Source organism: Spodoptera frugiperda, chromosome 22 (assembly GCF_023101765.2).
Source record: "Spodoptera frugiperda isolate SF20-4 chromosome 22, AGI-APGP_CSIRO_Sfru_2.0, whole genome shotgun sequence".
Classification (NCBI taxonomy): Eukaryota; Metazoa; Arthropoda; class Insecta; order Lepidoptera; family Noctuidae; genus Spodoptera; species Spodoptera frugiperda.
In genome coordinates, this window is record NC_064233.1 from 4,546,318 (window position 1) to 4,566,049 (window position 19,732).

At 36.1% G+C, this 19,732-nt stretch overlaps 1 protein-coding gene across 1 annotated transcript in view; it reads left to right on the forward strand.

Moving 5' to 3' along the window:
- Window positions 1-19,732, forward strand: part of LOC118279723 (uro-adherence factor A) — a 124,215-nt gene that overhangs the window by 41,750 nt on the left and 62,733 nt on the right. Inside the window, 1 exon segment of the mRNA XM_050702429.1 lies at window positions 12,617-12,702. Coding sequence (XP_050558386.1) covers window positions 12,624-12,702 — 79 coding nt within the window. The 5' untranslated portion in view covers window positions 12,617-12,623.

Here is a 19,732-nt window from a genome sequence, read left to right on the forward strand (position 1 = left end):
AGCGGTAACCATGATGTAAGGACAGATGGGCATGTAGGCAGATTAGTGGTTGCCTCTGTGAGGACGGATTTTTGAGTTTTACTTAATACTGGATTTTTTTGTCGTATGGTTGCTAATGTTGACTGCACGGCTGTAAGACTATGTCGAGTATTCAATTCTTGGACGAAACAACTGTGTGGTCTACAAATTGTTGATCAGGGTCTTTTTTTGTTTTTGAGGGGGAAAATCATCCAATGATTTCTCCCGCCTTGGGCGAGGTGAGAGGGAGTGTCAGACTCTTACTGACTAAAAAACACCTCGTTCCTTCTCCTACTTTTCGAGCCGGAGGTCTGGTAAACCCGCTATGTATTCCGCAGCTCCGGGTCTGAGCGTGTAAAACTGTATGTAATAAACACACTCGTAAAATCTTAATTTTAAATCAGACACATAAGTAGGAGGTGTCTTGTTTCAAAGTCAGGTCAAAGAAAGTATTAAGGAGTTTAGTAGATTCTAAATTGTAAGTAGACACTCTGGAAGTATGGAGTTTAGAATCATGTCCATGTGACTAATCATGGGACACGACTTCAGTGTTCTGGTGTTTTCATGGTTGTATCTACTGTAGATCCTGGCTTACAGCGGCAAGGGAGGATGTGGCGGGCTTGTCCCAAAAAAATCATGTCATGACATAATTGCGATGGTGACTATTCTTTTACGGATTTACTAGTTAGTTTATTCGTGACAAAACTAAAAATTATATGGCTTTATGATTTGTTTGCATTGATTAGACGCGTTTAAAGATAACGTAACACCGTCGGTAAATATGTTATTAATGGTCAAATACTCAAACGTCACTCAAGTTTAAGACGCTCTCAAGAATAGTTCTGTCACCATATATTCTATGTAAATGACAGAGATAGCATGATAATTAAGGACAACTTTTCTGGAGCAGCATTTCAGTATACCCGCGTAAGTGTTCCTAAGATCAATCTAATCTGTGTTTTTAGACTTGTCCCACGTGTATTCAATTCCTAGACATCATCCTACTTCACTTGCACGCCACATGTGTAACGTATTTCCCAAATACATCATTGTCAGCTGGAAGATGTAGTACTGTAAGCTTATATTAAACAAATACTTTAAGATGGGGTTTTCCATAATCGTCACGCAATCTATAAGAAGTTTGGTCATAATTATAGGATAACTATTGCTGTCTATTGGGGCCAGTAAAATACCAGCGTAAGGCCCTGTCTTGCACATGCTGAACTGGTCCCATTTCACTGCAGACTTGGACATACGTATAAAATCCATACAAAACATAATTATTATTATCAAATCTTTGCATAAATTGTACCTACTTGTCACTTGTTTTTTCTTACTTTCTTTCTCAATCTTTCTCAGCTTTGCTATTCATAGTTTTAACTAATTTTAAGGTGTACCTTGATACCCAAAATGGCAGGAATTTGCACAACTTTTTTTTTCTCTTCCTGCTTTGTGGCAATCTGCTGTGAACAACAATAAGCCACTACTTTGTCTGATATAGTCAATATCTGCTTATGGTTTATATCTAGAAGGGACACTTCTCAGTTCCATGTCTCATTTCATCCTGGTGAATCTATTTACACAACTGCCCAAAACTTGCACACAATATATTTAGACTCCATTGTTAAAAATATTGCTTCGAGTAGGTAGTTATAAAGATCGTTCTATCAATGTATCGACGAGGCGTAACATGATTTTTTCATTTCATATTTATTTTTTTATTTCACACGAACGTGTGTAAGTGTTAAATGGTTGTCAAGTAATCATGATTTAGCGAATATATTCATGGTAGTTATACGGATGTAACTAGTTATATGTAAGTAAACGGATCTTTCACCCATTATAATTATTGTGAAATGTCATAGTGGCTCGGAGGTTTAAGACGTCTGTGGCTGTGTTGTTGGCCGAGTGGTCGTAAGTGTGACTACCGGGCAAGAGGTCTCGGGTTCGATTCCCGGATCGGGTAAAGTATTGCTACGTTTTTTTCGAAGATTTCTCGGTAGTAGCACGTAGTCTAGAAATAGTTGTGCCCGGTATTTGTAAATAGGTTTATTCTTATTACACGGGGCTTATATCATTAATTATGAAAAGTGGGTGTACAATTGTACATTGTACAGTGGCATTTAGTACCATAATGTGGACCTCTGCCTACTCCTTCAGGGATAAAAGCCGTGACGATAATATTATTATTAATCAAAATGCACGTATGACACCAAAATTGAAAAATAACAGAAAATATCCTCATATTACAACCGTGTAGGCACAATAAGAAACCAAGTCTTGCAAGTCCTATCTGCAATATAGGGTAAACTACCCAATTATCAGCACTTTAAGAGTTAGTCCTAATTTAAGTCAATTTATTATTGTGAAAAAAAGGCTTTCACCCGTTAAGGTAAATTTTATGGTTATAATATTTAATAAGGAAGACAATAATAAAAGAAAAACACGATTGACCTCTATCCAAGATTATTTAGACAAGTAAGAATAAAAAATGGGTCTGTCACCATTTACTGGCACCATCTCCACCAATTACTAGCATAGAGCAACCCAATTATCAGCACCTCACTATCACTGTTAGGAATTGCATTAAAAAAATTAGTTACATTATTAAAACCTGTTTTAATTTATTTTTTACATAGTTAGTAGTAGGTAACAAAATAATTACTTATAATCTAATAATACTTTTATCTGTATAAGTCAAGCAAAAAAAAGCGTCTCGGCCGTACCATCCTTTTCTCGAAGCCATTCAGGCCAATTTCGACCGCCTATAACTTCATTGTGGATTAAACAAGAAGCCTGAATTTTCAAATACTAAGCAGGCATTATACAAACATGGTTTTTTTTAAATTTTAACCATTACTTTAAGAATTATAACATGTTAAAGTTTCGAAATTTTGTCACTGACTGACAGATCATCAAAAGTATAAAGCACTTTTAACAGACATAGAAGCTTAAAATTTTTGAATAAAATTAGTATTTAGTACCTATATCAGGGGAAAAATCAAATATTTTGTAAATTCAGTCCAGTTTTTTAGATACATCAACTGCATCAATAACTTTGTAATCCTATAAAAATGTATGGGGTTACAAAGTTATTGATACAGTTACAATTTCATCACACCAATAACTTTGTAAACCCATATAAATGTATGAGATAAAGTTATTGATGCAGTTACATTTTATTGTTTAATGAAATAATTGAATCTACAAAAAGAAGTGAGATACCATCAAAAACATTCTGTAAAAAAATCCAAGTCGCGCACCTCATCAGTTTATTATGTACCTACCGTAAAAAAATGTGAGATCCATGTAAGTAATACCAAGTCGGTTATTTTATTTAGTTCCTACTTAAGAGACCTTCTGTCTTAAGTTATAATGTAAATTGTTATCATATCAATATTACATTAATTTTACGTTTTAAATAAAATAGATTGACTTGGCCATCGCATGAAAACATAAGTATACCTACTTTTGCTGACATTTCTCGTATTAAATTGTTTAGTCTATTTCATGGCAACGAATTACGATGGTCTATTGCACGATGGCCAAGTAAATCTCTTTTTTTAACACCTTTCCGTTCAGATGGTTTATCAGTAATCAAAATGTCCTGTAATCTGACTGGTGTTAGTAAATATTGTTGATTATCAAGACATAGTAATTACGCACTACTAAAATAATCTCTAAAGTTGTCGCAGCTTGCATACCATCTACAAAATCTCTGCTAATAATACTGGTAATAAAACAAAAAATAAGAAGAGAAAAAATAAATAGAAAGAAATAAGAAGAGATGATGATATTCTAGGGAAACCAATTTATCAGCATGCTTCTGATCCAATTATCAGCACCATGCTAACATTTGGATTTTGATGGTATAAACTAGTTTTACAAAGCAAAATCAATTCTTTGCATAAAATAAACATAATTTACATTAAAAAATATGAAATTAGTATTTATGTACTTTTTTCCATTTATCATCACCAGTGCTGATAATTTAGAATTTACAAAATATTCGATCCATTTATCAGCACTACCTATTTTACAAATTAATCACCAAAACCTCAAATTCTACTCTTCAGATTATCATCAAAAATTATCTCAAATATCAGAGAAATCAGTAGTTTCAATATTAAATTTGTAAAAGATACGATATATCATAAAATGTAAACACGTGACCTTAACGGCGATCACAAGAAATAGGCAAAAACAGAAGAAACTGCAAGACACAAATGTTTGTTTACATAATTTCCATCAATTTGAGGTCTCAAAGTATGATTTTCCCAATAGCAGGATTCCAAAAACATACATTTATTTATTTATAAGTGTGGAAACCCAAATTAGTAAGTGAAAACCTTAGAATTGGTCGATTTATTCAGAGTGCTGATAATTTGGTGCAGTGCTAGCAATTGGGTAGTTGCCCCTACATAATCTTTGCCGTGACAAGACTGACGATTCCTATACAGTACTAATGGTAACCAAATTCGGTTAGCTAAAGGTACACAGAGAAATTGAAACGTGTGGGCGACATTAACTTGAATGGCTTTTAAAAACAGTTTTACGAGTAGTTTGATGAACAACGGTGTTTTTTTTAAATGACCGACTTAAAACTTATTGTAGTTCCTCGTTTAGATAACATAACTGCTAATGCTGATACATTGCTGTGCTGATAAAAGAGAACAAAACAGTTTTTCACCCCATTTAGGGGGGGGATTATCAAATGATTTCTCCCGCCTTGGGTGAGGTGAGAGGGAGTGTCAGACTCTTACTGAATAAATCTACCCCGTTCCTACTTCTCGTTTTGGAGCCGGAGCCCCGGTAACCCGCAGTTGGACAACAGCTCTAGATTCCAAAAAATTTATTTCCCTTTAAAAAGTAAAAAAAACAATTTTAACAAAAAAAAAACCGACTTCAAAAAATAAATATTCCAAAACAAATTAATATGCACTAAAAAGTAAAAGAAATAATTGCGTATTTTTCAACAACTTAATAGATCAACTAACTTTACTAACTCATCACACACATTATAATGTAAGTAGGTACAATTATTGTTATTTCTGGAGTCGGTGTCAGCCAACTAAGATAGGTTTGTTATTTACCTATTACAAAACTAATTGTTATTTACAAAACATTACAGTTTTACACCAGTTTTAAGTAGGTACATAACCGCCACTCCGCCCGTGCCGTGCTAGTTGTTGGCATTTCCTAGGCTGACACCGACTCCAAAAATAACAATAATTGTACCTACTTACATTATAATGTGTGTGATGAGTTAGTAAAGTTAGTTGATCTATTAAGTTGTTGAAAAATACGCAATTATTTCTTTTACTTTTTAGTGCATATTAATTTGTTTTGGAATATTTATTTTTTGAAGTCGGTTTTTTTTTTGTTAAAATTGTTTTTTATTTCTTGATTTTTAGTGAATAACTTATTTGAGTATGGGTCGACCTATTAAACGCGCTGCTCATATGAGACAGCGCCGTTTAAATGAATAATATTAATATCTATCCATATTGACGCATAAAATACATTATTTTCAAATGTAGGTATATTAACCTGATACCCTTACTTATAATCTGCTGAGCCGACAGCTGACAGTAACCTGTTCATATACTACATACATAGTCAGTTGTCAAACACACAAACAGATTAGATACCCACATAGGTATACAGTCATGTAACTCAGACAGCACATCAAGCTACCTATCATTCTATACCAAATATGCTACTATCTGTCCTGAATTTTGTGGCTACTGAGAAAGATAAGCTAGTATGCATCACTTCAACGTAAACGCAGTGCTCATTCTGCTCATTTTTAAGGAGTTCCCTGGATTACCTTCTACATTTATGGTCAGACTTTAAAAACAATTATATGGAACCACACTACCATCGTACTCTTTCAAACACAAAAAGAATTTCTCTAATCGGACTATAACTGCCAGAGATATGCATTTGTCAAACACAAACAGATTAGGTACCTACATACACATGTAAATCAGACAGCACATCAAGCTACCCATCATTCTATACCAGATATGCTACTATCTGTCCTGAATTTTATGGTTACTCAGAAAGATAAGCTAATATACATCACTTAAACTCAAACGCAGAGCACATTCTGTTAATTTTTGAGGAGTTCCCTGGATTATCTTCCACATTTATGGTCAGACTTTAAAAAAAATTACATGGGACCACACTGACATCGTACTCTTTCAAACACAAAAAGAATTTCTCAAATCGGTCTATAACTGCCGGAGATATCGATTAACATACATAAAAAAAAAAAAATACGGTCGAATTGAGAACCTCCTCCTTTTTTTGAAGTCGGTTAAAAATAATAAAAGAAACTTAATCTTAAAGTACCTAACAATGTACTAATAATTCTAAAAAAAAATACGTCTCGTTGGGGGACCGCTCCTAATTATTTCTTACTTATCTACGATTTGTTCATAAGTATCACATGCTTGGTGTTAACATTAAAGTAAATTGATGTTTAAGTACTTAACTATAACGCAGAAAATAGAAATATAGCGGCGCGGGCCGCGGTGTTCAGTCCGTATGAATGCGGTCCCCCAACGCAACGTATTTTTTTTTTAGAATTATTAGTACATTCTTAGGTACTTTAAGATTAAGTTTCTTTTATTCTTTTTACTTTTTAAAGGGAAATAAATTTTTATGTCGGGGGTTTTTTAAATTTTTAATTTAATTTTTTAATTTATACTTTTTATAGGTAGCTTAGGTTAATTTAGGCTTAGTACGAGTATATTACATATACTTATGTACTATAATTTCGATTCTTGTTAAGGTAAAGATTACATCTAAGCAGGTCAAGCTCGTTCGCTTTTATTTTTTTTTGACTTATTAATTTTATTACTAGTCATTGTTTCTATAAGTAGGCTAAAGATTACATTGGTGCAAGATTTTTTGTTTATAATAAAACGTTAAATTAAAAATTTTATATTTTTTTATTAAATTTTTAATTTATTTAATTTTTATTTTATTTTTTATTTTTGTTAATACGAAAAAATAATATCTTTCAATATCTTCTTTCAGTGCGGTTTAATTTGAGACCCTATCCCAGTATATTTGCAGACCTTCGGCTAATCTCCCCACTTTCAGAGGCCATAACTTTAAAACGGCTCAACCGATTTTCATCAAACATGTTTAAAAACACTCGCACATAAGTCCCCTTTTATACGAAAAAAACTAAATTGAAATCACTGCATCCGTTCGGGAGTTATGATGCCACAGACAGACAGACAGACAGACAGACAGACAGACAGACAGACAGACAGACAGACAGACAGACAGACAGACAGACAGACAGACAGACAGACAGACAGACCGACAGACAGACAGACAGACACGTCAAACTTATAACACCCCTCTTTTTGCGTCGGGGGTTAAAAAAAATGGAGTAGGATGTATGTTTGTGCGCGAATATCTCGCATTTAGCTGTACGGATTTTGGTGCGGTTTTCAGCATAGTATTTTTCTGATTAAGAAGAAAGTTTTAGGTATTGGAGATTGGCACTTTAAACACATGTTTTAATTTATGGTTTTTTAAGTCTTTTACACAGTTTTATATTGACATGTTAGTTAATATTTTTTCTAAGTCTCTTCTGCAAACATATTTATTCTTTGTCCCTATAAGACGGGCTACTGGCAACCAAATTCGGTTAGCTTAAGGTACACAGAGAAATTCGAGTGTGTGGGCGTTTTACTGTGTGAAGTCAAGGCACATGTATTATATTGTGTCGCTAGAAAACAGATGTGTTGTAGTAACTATTGGTTGACTTTGTAAGGTATCGAATTGAACTAGATGTACCATATAAGGTGTTAGCTATTTGTGTGTTGGTTAAATTGGTTAAAGTCGTTGTTGGAAATTAGACTAGTTATTAGAAGACTTTTGGACTTCGTAACGACAAAATATATCCAAGATTGACTAACTGTGTTACGAAATATGTCATCACTTAAACACATACATCTCGTTTCACATACATCGATATATTTCACATATATCATAATACATCGAGATGTATGTATTTAAGTGTGGGAGAGCCATGTTTCGGCAAGAATGGGCCAGCTCGATTGGAGTGATACCACGGCCTCACAGAAAACAGACGTGAAACAACACCCAGGTTAGCCCCAGGTTTCGGGTGTCCATGGGCGACGGCGATTGCTTACCATCAGCATAATTATAACATACAAAAATGTGGAAAATGAATATCAGAATTACTATCAAAATACGACTACAACAATAGGAACACTACGAACGAACTAGATTCGAAACCTGACACAATAAATGTTCATATAATAAAAATCTAAGTAATCTCTAAACAATACAAAAGTGTAACGTTTATAAACACAGCAAGAATGCGCTATCTCTTTCCATCACTATGACGAAAGATGCGAGCGAGATGTTACGTCAGTCACTGACTAACCACTCAGCTGCTGTCACAGTCATAATTATTTATGTCAATGAGGTAGTTTGTCGAGAGACGCGACTATGAATAGGACACTTAAGATAGTTTTTTTTCATCAATCATCCATTATTTTTTTTATGACTGGGAATACCTTCTAAATTCGTCTAGGATTTTGGGAAGGAAGACTAGAGAGTGTGGGATTTTTACTACTACAACGCATACGCCTTTAATCTCCGAAGAGGTAGGCAGAGGTGCATCTGCACATTACGGCACGATTTGCCACATCTAGTTATGTCTCTGTACAATTTACACCCACTTTTCACCATTTGTGTTATAATATACCGGGAACATTTCCAGACTTCGTGCTACTGCTGAGAAATATTAAAAAATCCGAAAAGCCCAGTAATACTTTTGCACGACCCGGGAATCGAAACCGAGACCCATTGCCCTCTGACGTTATTCTGACATGTAACTATAGCTGTTAGTTTTCCATTAACACTTTAAACGCCACGGGGGTCACCGGTGACCGACGTTAGCGGAGGATTTGCCTTCAACAGTCTTCTATTGGCAGTCAAAGACTTAAACAAATAAATAAATAATAAAGACCACACAAGTAAAACAAACTCATCCTCATTCCCATTCAATACAAATATGTATTAAATTCCTCGCAAAAATCTCTGAACGAAACCGAAAATAATTAATAAACGAATAAATTTTCTTATTTACCTTGAATGGTGACGTCAGATTCGTGACCTAGGTCAACCGACATACATAGCTACTTATATATTAATGCTATACTGAGCTACCCCCCACGTGGGGTGCCCCCCTATCAGCTGAGCATGGGGGTGGCGGGGGTGGGGTGGGCTGTTTCCTTATTGCATTATCCTTGTATGTAACCTTGGGGGTGCAGTGAATGAACATTTTTCGGTTACGAAAAAAAAACTTGACAATTTTTTTTTTATTTCGTAGTTGTTCTATGAAACTTTTTTTAGAGGTTAAGGTTATATTTTTTTTAAGTTTTGTGACAATATTAGTGAATTTACTGGTGTGTGTGTAAGGTCGGGTGTATGAATGTGATGGAAGCTAAAGAAGTTTACTTACGTCTAGTCCTAAGCCTACCAAATCAGGAGGAGCGAGACAACCCCAACACAAGTGTTATTAACCACTTACTGGGGCTGTTTTGATCACTGGTATTATGGAAATGTAATGTTTTTTTTTATAAAAACCTGGTTACTTTTTCTTTTTTTTTTTTGATGGTGGAAATTCATCCAATGACTTCTCCCGCCTTGGACGAGGCGAGAGGGAGTGTCATACTCTTACTGACTAAAACCACCCCGTTCCTACTCCTGCTTTTCGAGCTGGAGCCCCGGTAACTCGATAGGTAGTCCGCCGCTCCGGATAAACCTGGTTACTTAAGGTGGGTAGTAGGAGATGCTTTGTAGCTAATTGTCTAGAGATCTATAGATATATATTATGTATATTATAATGTCAAACATGAGTTGATTATATCAACAATATGTACATAATTATATATTCTGTTTACTGACCTTTCTCAACAAGGTTGTTATTAGCACAGATATTTGAATAGATTTGATTGTTAACGCGATTTATTTTTAAATGAATCTCAAATTTCGTAAAGAAATTTGTTATGCATTTGGAAACATTAATATCTACATTTTTTATGTTATAAAGCCGGTAACCGTGTAGGTGGATCACCTGATGGTACCTAAGTAATCGCCGCCGCATATGGACACCCGAAACACCAGAGGCGTTACAAGTGCGTTGCCGGCCTTTTGGGTATTAGGAATTTATAGTTTTCGAGATCGGTCGGTTGGAAGCAACCTACTAGAAGGAGTACTTACTAAATGTAAACTTCTATTTAACTGTTTAACCCGTTGTATGTAGATCTACGTGAGACACAATGTGTTTTCTATTGTTGTCTTATATAGGGCATACGAGGGGTTAAACCATACAAGTCTGCCTAGCGGGTTACCGGGGCTCCGGCTCGAAAAGCAGCAGTAGGAACGGGGTGGTTTTTAGTCAGTAAGAGTCTGACACTCCCTCTCGCCTCGCCCAATGTGGGAGAAGTCATTGGATGATTTTCTCCCCTAAAAAAAACATCATAGAAGTGCATAATGTTATACAAGGTGTAAAAACAAATCATAATATTCAACCATATTCTGCAACTAGCCATCAAATGTAAATTCATACAAATAGAAATGAGAACTTCCTATGCTATTGTTGTATGATATTTCACGCTCGATAAATTGTGTGATAACATCTTCATACATACATACATACACGCATATACGCTCACTTGTATATGGACATAAATAAACTTAAATTAAATGTTGAGTGTGATATGGAGTTTGGGAATAATACCTGTTCTACCCTGGATTTCTTCTGGGTTCTGTACCCTTATTACGAGTTACGAGCTAATTAATTCACGTGTGAACAGCAGCTCATCATGTAGTGTAGAGATTGTCCAGTCAACTGATGGTAGCGAGGATACTCATCCTCGCTACCATCACCCGGACACTCGCCCAGGTACAGTTCAATGACCCGGAGCTGCGAACTACCTTGCGGTTTACAGAGGCTCCTTTTCGAAGCAGAAGTAAGAACGGGGTGGTTTTTAGTGAGGAAGACTCCGACACTCTCTCACGTCTCAAGACGGGAGTAATTTGATGATTTTCCTCCCTAAAAAGAATAGTAAAATATATTTATAAATAACTGTCAGATCCCCAACACCAAGTATAAATAGCAATTTATATTAAAATAAAGTTAATTAGACAAACAAGGTAAATAAAAACACTAAAATATGCCAAAAATATTTGACCAGACAGCCATACTACGGGTTTTCATTAAAAAATAAACTCCATTCACTGTTTAGGGGGTGGTTCTACCACCCATTGTACCCCCATTGATGGTTCACCCCCCTCTTCGTGAGGAGGGAGGTACCGTGTTATCTATGAATGTACTCCTCATTATTAGCTGAGTATGATAATTTTAGTTTAACATAATATTATTATTATTTAAGAATTTATAGTACCTAGTTGATTTTATATGAAATTGTAGTGTGAGATGAAAGATTTAGGCTTCAGGGTTATCGAGGCTCCGGCTTGAAAAGTAGGAGTAAGAACGGGGTGGTTTTTAGTCAGTAAGAGTCTGACAATCACTCTTGCCTCGCCCAAGACGGGAGAAGTCATTGGATGATTTTTTCCCCCCTTAAAAAGGCTTCATTTAACCAGTTATTAGGATTAATTATTAGGAGGCCTTTGCCATGCAGTGAGACGGTCATGGCTAAAATCTAAATCTAATCTAATCTGGGATTAATTAGAATACTAGATAATAGTAATGTCTACTAAGACATGCCTCGCTGTCGAAAAGGGTAAATGAATAATTTCTATTTTAAGGTCCGTCTGGTAGGATCATTATTGTAAAATGTTAGACACGTACTTTTTATTTTGTCACGGAAACAAATACTTTCGACGATAGTGTCAAAGTGTTATTTTATTTTCTTGGGTTTTTATAAATATTCTCAGTTATAATAGCACGCGGAGTCTGGAATAATCTCCGATTTCCGAAAAAAATTGTGAAATAGAAAGTGTGAAGTTACATAATAAAATATACAACTAAATATAAACAAAATAACCTTGACCCACTTTTTATATATCCAAATAAAACCATTTAAAAACGAATCTATATCTATTTGTCAAAATAACTGGTTTCTGTTTGAGTGTGTCATAGAAAAAACATATTTTTGTTTATTTTGAAATATTATTAGTAAAGTTACGTTGAAGTTGAGATTTATTATGTTTTGATCGAAATATATTTATCTTATACTCTTATTTAAGTGCGGAATAGCCATGCTTCGGCACGAATGATACCACGGCCTCACAGAAAACCGATGTGAAACAATGCTTGCGTTGTGTTAGTGAGGTTACCGGAAGCCCTGTTACCCTCCCCAGTCTTCCCATTCTTTGATTCCCCAACAACCCTTAAATTCTTATCCCCCAAAAAACCGGCAACGCACTTGTAACGCATCTGTTGTTTCGGGGTCTATTATGGCCGACGGTTGCCTACGATTAGGTGATACGTCTGCTCATTTACTGGCTTATACCATAAAAAATACTTACTATGTATTGATTATTTATTAAATATAGTTTTTATTGTTTCCAGGCGTGTTATGGATAAGGAAGGGCCGGAGGGCGAGGCGGGGAAGGCACCCTCCGATGGACTGCTCGACGCCGCTAATTTGTTCGGTGGTAAGTTATTCACATATCTTGATTATCAGACTAGAATATAAAAAGTATACATATATGTCGCAGAAGGATTGTAAATCTTCCGTTTTACATAACGGCTAGCCGTTTAGAAAACCAAAGGCGTTCTTAACACATTGAACGCTGTAGTAGTCACCGGTGACCGACGTCAGCGGAGGTTTTGCCTTCAACAGTTTTCTATTGGCAGCCAAAGTACGAGTACACTACCGACAAAAAGTTTGGAAGCACTTCTTTAATGTTAATTATTTTAGAAATAACATGAGTTACAGTATTATTTCATTAAAATGTGTTAGGTATTTAATTCAGACAACAAATAAACTATAAAATAGAAACATTTTTTTATGTATTAGGAACAAAATTAATTTATAATTGATTTTCATCTATATGCCTTTATAACAGCTTGGCAGATTCTAGGCATTCTCTCCAGTCATTTATTCTAGTAATCAGCGCTAATTTCTTTCCAAGCTTGCTGTAGATATTGTCAGAGTTCCCTAGTGCTCTATGGTAAACGTTCTTTGGCTTTTCGATCTAATTCATCCCATAATTTTTCAATAGGCGATAAGTCTAGTGATTGTGGGGGCCATACCATCAATTCAAGGACACAGCTCGATTCCTGTTCTTCTAAAAAGGTTTTGCATATTCTTGCTGAGTGTTTAGGATCATTATTTTGTTGAAACACAAATGATTCACCAACAATACGTAATCATGAAGGCAAAGCATGATTCTTTAATATTTACAAATATTACTCCATCCTCATGATTCCATCTATTTTAACAAGATCTCCGAAAGCAGTTCCAGCAAAACAACCCCAGACTAAAACATTACTACCGCCGTGATTTACCGATGATACTAAACAGTCTTCAGATACTCTTTCATGGGATCTGCGGCGGACAAAGACTCTTCTATTAGACCCAAAAATTGATATTTGGATTCATCTGTCCATAGTACAGTTTTCCATTGTTCCATTGTCCAATTTTCGTGTTATTTTGGCCATTGCAGACGTTCCTTATTATGTATTGGTGTTTTCACTGGCACACAACCATGCAGACCAGCAGATGCAAGGTGATTCTTCACTGTAGAAATTGACACTTTTTTGTTTCGCGTTTTATTCAACTCCCGAGTAATATCCGGGGCTGTAGGTCGACGATTACGGTTTGAAGTTGTTACTATAAACCTGTCTTCGGCTGCAGAAGTAACTTTTGGTCTTCCACTCCGTTTTCTATCCAACAAACTGCCGGTTTCCCGAAGTCAGACAAGTGTATAATGAACACCCTTAGGCGATATATCGAGGTTTTTCGCAATATCTCTTTCAGAATACCCTTTATTATTTAGAACAATAATAGCCGATCGTGTTTCAACTGTTAACTGATTTCCTTTTCCCATCTTAGACTCAAAATATTAAAATTATTAGTATTTTTTAAAATACGAAGTCAAAGAAGCAAAACTCTTATTTAATTGCACAAAATTTAATTAATCTGTATTCTTAACACAGTTCTCAATACATACTGTCGAACATTATAAACTGTAACATTAAAAAGTTGGTTTGAGGGTACTCTGCAAATTGAACAAAGTAACAGTAAAAATTGCGTTTTTGTGATTTTTACGTAAATGTTTCAGGTTTGGACACCATGATTATTTATATTACAGTAAAATGATTTAAAATTATATTTTATTGTATTACGACATCAATAAATATAGATTTTATCAATTTGCAATACTTTAGATCGAAAATTACTGCTGCTTCCAAACTTTTTGCCGGTAGTGTATGTCATGTCCCTAAGTCTTGGCTTGCAATTTGATAGTTTCTCGTGCAACTAACTCCAAACTCTCAAATTCGTCTCCACCACATTTTTCCACCAGTGCTTTAGTCGACGACACCTGGTAGGAAACACACAGACATTATTTTATGGTGTAGGCCGGTAAACGATCAGGCGGATAATCTGATGAAGCAGCGGACTACCTGGCGGGTTTACCGGGGCTCCGGCTCGAAAAGCAGGAGTAGGAACGGGGTGGTTTTTAGTCAGTAAGAATCTGACACTCCCTCTCGTTTCGCCCAAGGCGGAAAAAGTCATTGGATGATTTTCACCACTTAAAAAAAAAGCTTCGTAGCCGCCCATGGACACCCGAAACTTCAGAGGTAATACAAGTGCGTTGCCGGCCATTTTGGGGTTAGGAATATAAGAATTGTTGGGGAATCAGGGATTGGGAAGGGGTAATATGTCTCCGGTAACCTCAATCTCACAACGCAAGCGTGGTTTCACGTCAGTTTTCTACTCGGCCGTGGTATCACTCCGGTCGAGCCGGCCCATTCATGCCTCGCTAGCTCTCCCACATTCACTACAAACTGTTGAATTTATTATCACTCTGGGTTTTACCAGGTTATTAACATATCGACCTGGGAAACCAAGGAAAGGTATTGATCCGTCTCCAATACAGTTGCGGGAACACTTTAGTTATTTATGCTAACTGCTATTTCTACGGGTAACTGGAAGTAAATGTCTGTAGTTATCATACAAGGGGTGGGAAAGTGGACTGTGTAATTATGGTAATTGGGTGTGTTTTTGTGTGTTGTAGTTGTTGGGTTATGGTTATGTTAGAAAAGCGAGTGTGTGATACGTTTGATAGGGGATATTGGGAAAGGACGTATTGTGCTGACTATAATTTATCTAATTTGGATAAAATCAAGAAGTATGGTTGGGTGTAATGGTCCATACCAATACCTTTTATTTTTGGAAGGCAATTGATCGAATGTCTCCTCTCCCCGTCGCAGTCGAAGTAACATGAGTGTACTCTTAACTGACTAAAAACCACCTCGACCTTTTCTTTTTCTGATTCTAAGCTATGTAGCTGTGCGAGTAAGATGTGCTATGTGCTATGTAGATGCTCCGCCGCAGTGTAGCTGTGCGACGAAGATACGCAGCTCGAGTATGCGATGTATCGATAGTAGGGAAGCCACACATCCAGCCACCTATAGCACGTATTCGAACCCGTTTCCACTAGTGCTAAGCTATGTGTACCAATGAATATCATTGGTGGAAACATCTATGGTGGAAAAGCACCATGAAGCTCTTAATCAAACACCCATTACTAGTACACCTATAATTATATTTCCTTTACCGTTGATGACAGATGGCACGTAACAATGATATTTAGTCCATTGCTACATAAAATAATCACCTAAATAACTGTGTTCTATACTAATTAACTGTCTATCAAAAGGTTATCTGATATGTAGTTCTGTTGGTAATTGGACCACCTTTACCCTTCTATAGGCTCTGGCCACATTATTATATCTATGGCTGCTGGTAGATTTAATGTACCCAGAGTCACCAATCACTTTGGTGACAGGACACTAAACAAGAGAATACCTGCCCTATTGAACAATCTGCCGGCAAACATAAGGAGTGAAACAAAAACAAATAGAGTTAAACGCAAATTAAAATTATATTACTAACATAGAGATTCAGCGACCCCACAGTCAAACCATTACAACGCTTTTGTGGGGCTCAGTATATAAAAATGTAACCTGTGTGGAAATGGAATAAATAAATAATAAATAACACCTACAATTTTTAGTAGGTAATTATTAAGATGTCCACATCAAATCAACAGACTATTTGTAGCCACTGCTAACCAAAGCCTCTTCTCGCATTGAGAAGGTTTTGAGCATTCATCATCAATTCCTAATAAGTGCCATGTGTTACAATTGCATCTTTAGTAAGCAAATCTACAGATAGATAGGTTAGAAGTTTGGCCGTTGGTAAATAATTAACATGAATGTAATGAGTAGTACATAATGTTTCTCTATGTACAAAATGCATGGTCGCAGGTACAGACAAAGTTACTACGACTATTAGCACGGGAAGCGGCCGGCAATCATCGGATGCCGCTCATTGACAACTCTACCAATAAAAGTTTAACTAGTGTTGTTTCTACGCTTTGTTTAATAGGGGCTGCTGTATTTTTCTCAAAAGATGGCGTTATTGTAAACCTGTTATATTTCGTCCAATAGGAAATTAGCTAGTGTCACACCTTTGAATGTTCAATATTTGCACGGCAAACATAAAAAAGGGGATTCAATCTTATTAAACATTTTGTAGTAGTAGTTGTAGTATCTGTTCTATGGATCTCTTACTTGCCTGTCCAAATTAGATAAAATTGCAAATAATCTTACGTAGAGGAGAGTCACAGTCTATCAGTTAAGTGAAAAAACTTAGAGGCGCCTGTGATTTGCTTGCTTAGTGTACTCTCTTAGTTCAATCCATCCACACACATCAACAGCCTATAAGTGGCCACTGCTGACCAAAGCCTCTTCTCGCACGGAGAAGGTTTGAGCATTAATCACCACGCTGTCACGGGCTGCATCCTCGTCGGTTCGATACTATAAATTCTGTACCATTCTTAATGTCACTAGACAAAGTGCACAAAGCTACTAGGAACTTTATATTCATTTGTTTTTATTTAGCTGTAGGTAGAGTTGTCAATGAGCGGCATCCGATGATTGCTCGCCGCTTCCCGTGCTAATGGTAACTTTGTCTGTACCTTCGACCATGCATTGTCGGTACTCGGTACAAAGTGAAACAATTTGTAGGGCTGTGCCGTACTCATTTTATTACTCGCAAGCAAAGTTTGGTTCACGATTTTATAGCTAATTTTCTCTCTACAGTTTCCGATCACCTTGTCGAGTAGGGAATATATAGGTTCGATTCCCGTGGCAAGCAAAGTCTATATTTGAACAGTTTCGATTGTTAGAACGTCTTTTAAAAGTTGGAAATAGTCACATAAGCAATAAATAGTCTTGAAAGCAGATTTACGCAAGTAATATATGTATAGGGCGGATATGAATGAGGCTGTCGGTAGAGGGCGCCCTAGACGGACATATAGCGACCAGATTAGCGATATATTAAAGAAGGGCCAAATTAAAAGTACCCTTAACCGACGAGCATGCATTTTTCATGATTGACTGATGACTGTTGATGAAGCGAAAGAGGTGTGTAGGAATCGTAGTAGTTGGCGTCTTTGCCTACCCCCATAGGAGACAGGCGTGAGGTTATGTATATAATGTAGTGATATAGGTACTTGCTATTGGTAGGTTTCGAATTCGCACTCTCATGTAGGTACTTTTTTTTTTTTTTTTAATATGTTTATTTACTTTTGTTCTCCACGGACTCTTGGTCCGTGCCCTTGTCATACAATTTGTTTTTCTTTTTACAATAAATCTTATCAATATGGTATCTACCTTACACACTACAATTAACCACAACTATTAAATTTTAACTACATGTAGGTACTTACATACGTAAATAAAGTCTTTGACTGCCAATAGAAAACTGTTCAAGACTAATCCTCCGCTAACGTCGGTCACCGGTGACCACCACGGCGTTCAATGTGTGAATTAAGAATATTTCTATTTTCGTACAACTGCCAACCCTAGCTGTCTTCTAGATATTACACCTTTAAGGTAACTCGTCGAGTTCATTGACCCTGTACTCAGCGCGTCTAAACGGCAAACATAACAATTACAAATTGCGTAATTGTTATTGTATGTCAAGGGACATAAAGTCGAAAATCGCGTGTGTTGATTGATTTTGGTATGTATGTGTGAGTGTCAGGTTTTCGCAAGGAATATTGGTAATTGTATCGTTATGTTAAAGGACGTAAAGTCGAAAATCGCGTGTGTTGATTGATTTTGTATGTGTGTGAGGTTTTCGCAAGGAATATTGGTAATTGTATCGTTATGTTAAAGGACGTAAAGTCGAAAATCGCGTGTGTTGATTGATTTTGTATGTGTGTGAGGTTTTCGCAAGGAATATTGGAGATTTGCCGTCTTCATAATTAATTTGTTTCAATGGTCTTACAATGCTTTTCCACCAGAGATGTGCTATGCTACGTTGCTGTGGATGCGTTTGGCTTCCACCAATCATATTTATTGGTATACATAGCTTAGTACTGGTAGAAACGGACTCAGCTATGTTTTTTTTTATATGGAGAGATGCGTGCTATGAATACGTGCTATGGATGTGTGCTATGGATGGCTTCCCTACTATCGATATATCGCATACTCGAGCTGCGCATCTTCCTCGCACAGCTACATAGCTTAGTATCAGTGGAAACGGTCACATAGTTTCACAGCTTAGCTGTCACATCTTCGTAGCATAGCTACATAGCACTTCTCTGGTGGAAAGCAGCCTTACGTAAGATTGAAAATCCTATGTGTTGATTGGTTTACAAAGGTTTCTTGGCAAGCCGTTAATTTTTTAATATATGTTATTATAACTCATAAAAACTTAAATTAAAACTAAAACGTAACATCTTGGCAATAAAGCTCATACTTAATCGAAAATGTCATGGACTTGAGATTCTGAACTTTGTGTTAAAGGAAATAAGGTCTATAGATAAAAGAAATAGAGTCTATTTTCCTTTATCACGGTTAATATGTTTAAACCGTTAACATATGCCTTGTTAACTGTCACATTGCATGCACTATTGCGATCTAAAACACTATAAGAAAACTACAACCTGTATTTACAGTTCACGCAAACGAATTTCAACCTTATTTCTATAAGGATAAGATTGATTAAAACTGCTTTAAGAAATTGGTAATGCAAATATTTATTTTGATTTTGTAAATAAAGCTTTATGCTAATGAGATAGGGTTTAAAGTTGAATGAATGGGTTTATTGTGATTTGTATTTGTTTTTTATTGTCAAATGTTTTTTCACGCTTGTCTGTTATTGAGGGGATAGGCAGAGGTGTAAGTAGGTTCTTACATCAACATTTTAGTTTCGTTTCGTTTATTATTTCAGACTTAATGCTAGTACTGAATATATAAAATATGTATATTCGATGACCAACCCCAGAATCGAACCGAGAACCTCATAGATACTCAACACTACACACAAGAGACATTCTTCTCTCTGACTGACTGCCTCTTGGTCAAGTGACCACAATTACGACTACCGAACAAGTTGTTGTGGGTTGAATTCCATTTCATAACATACTAGCTACTTCCGCG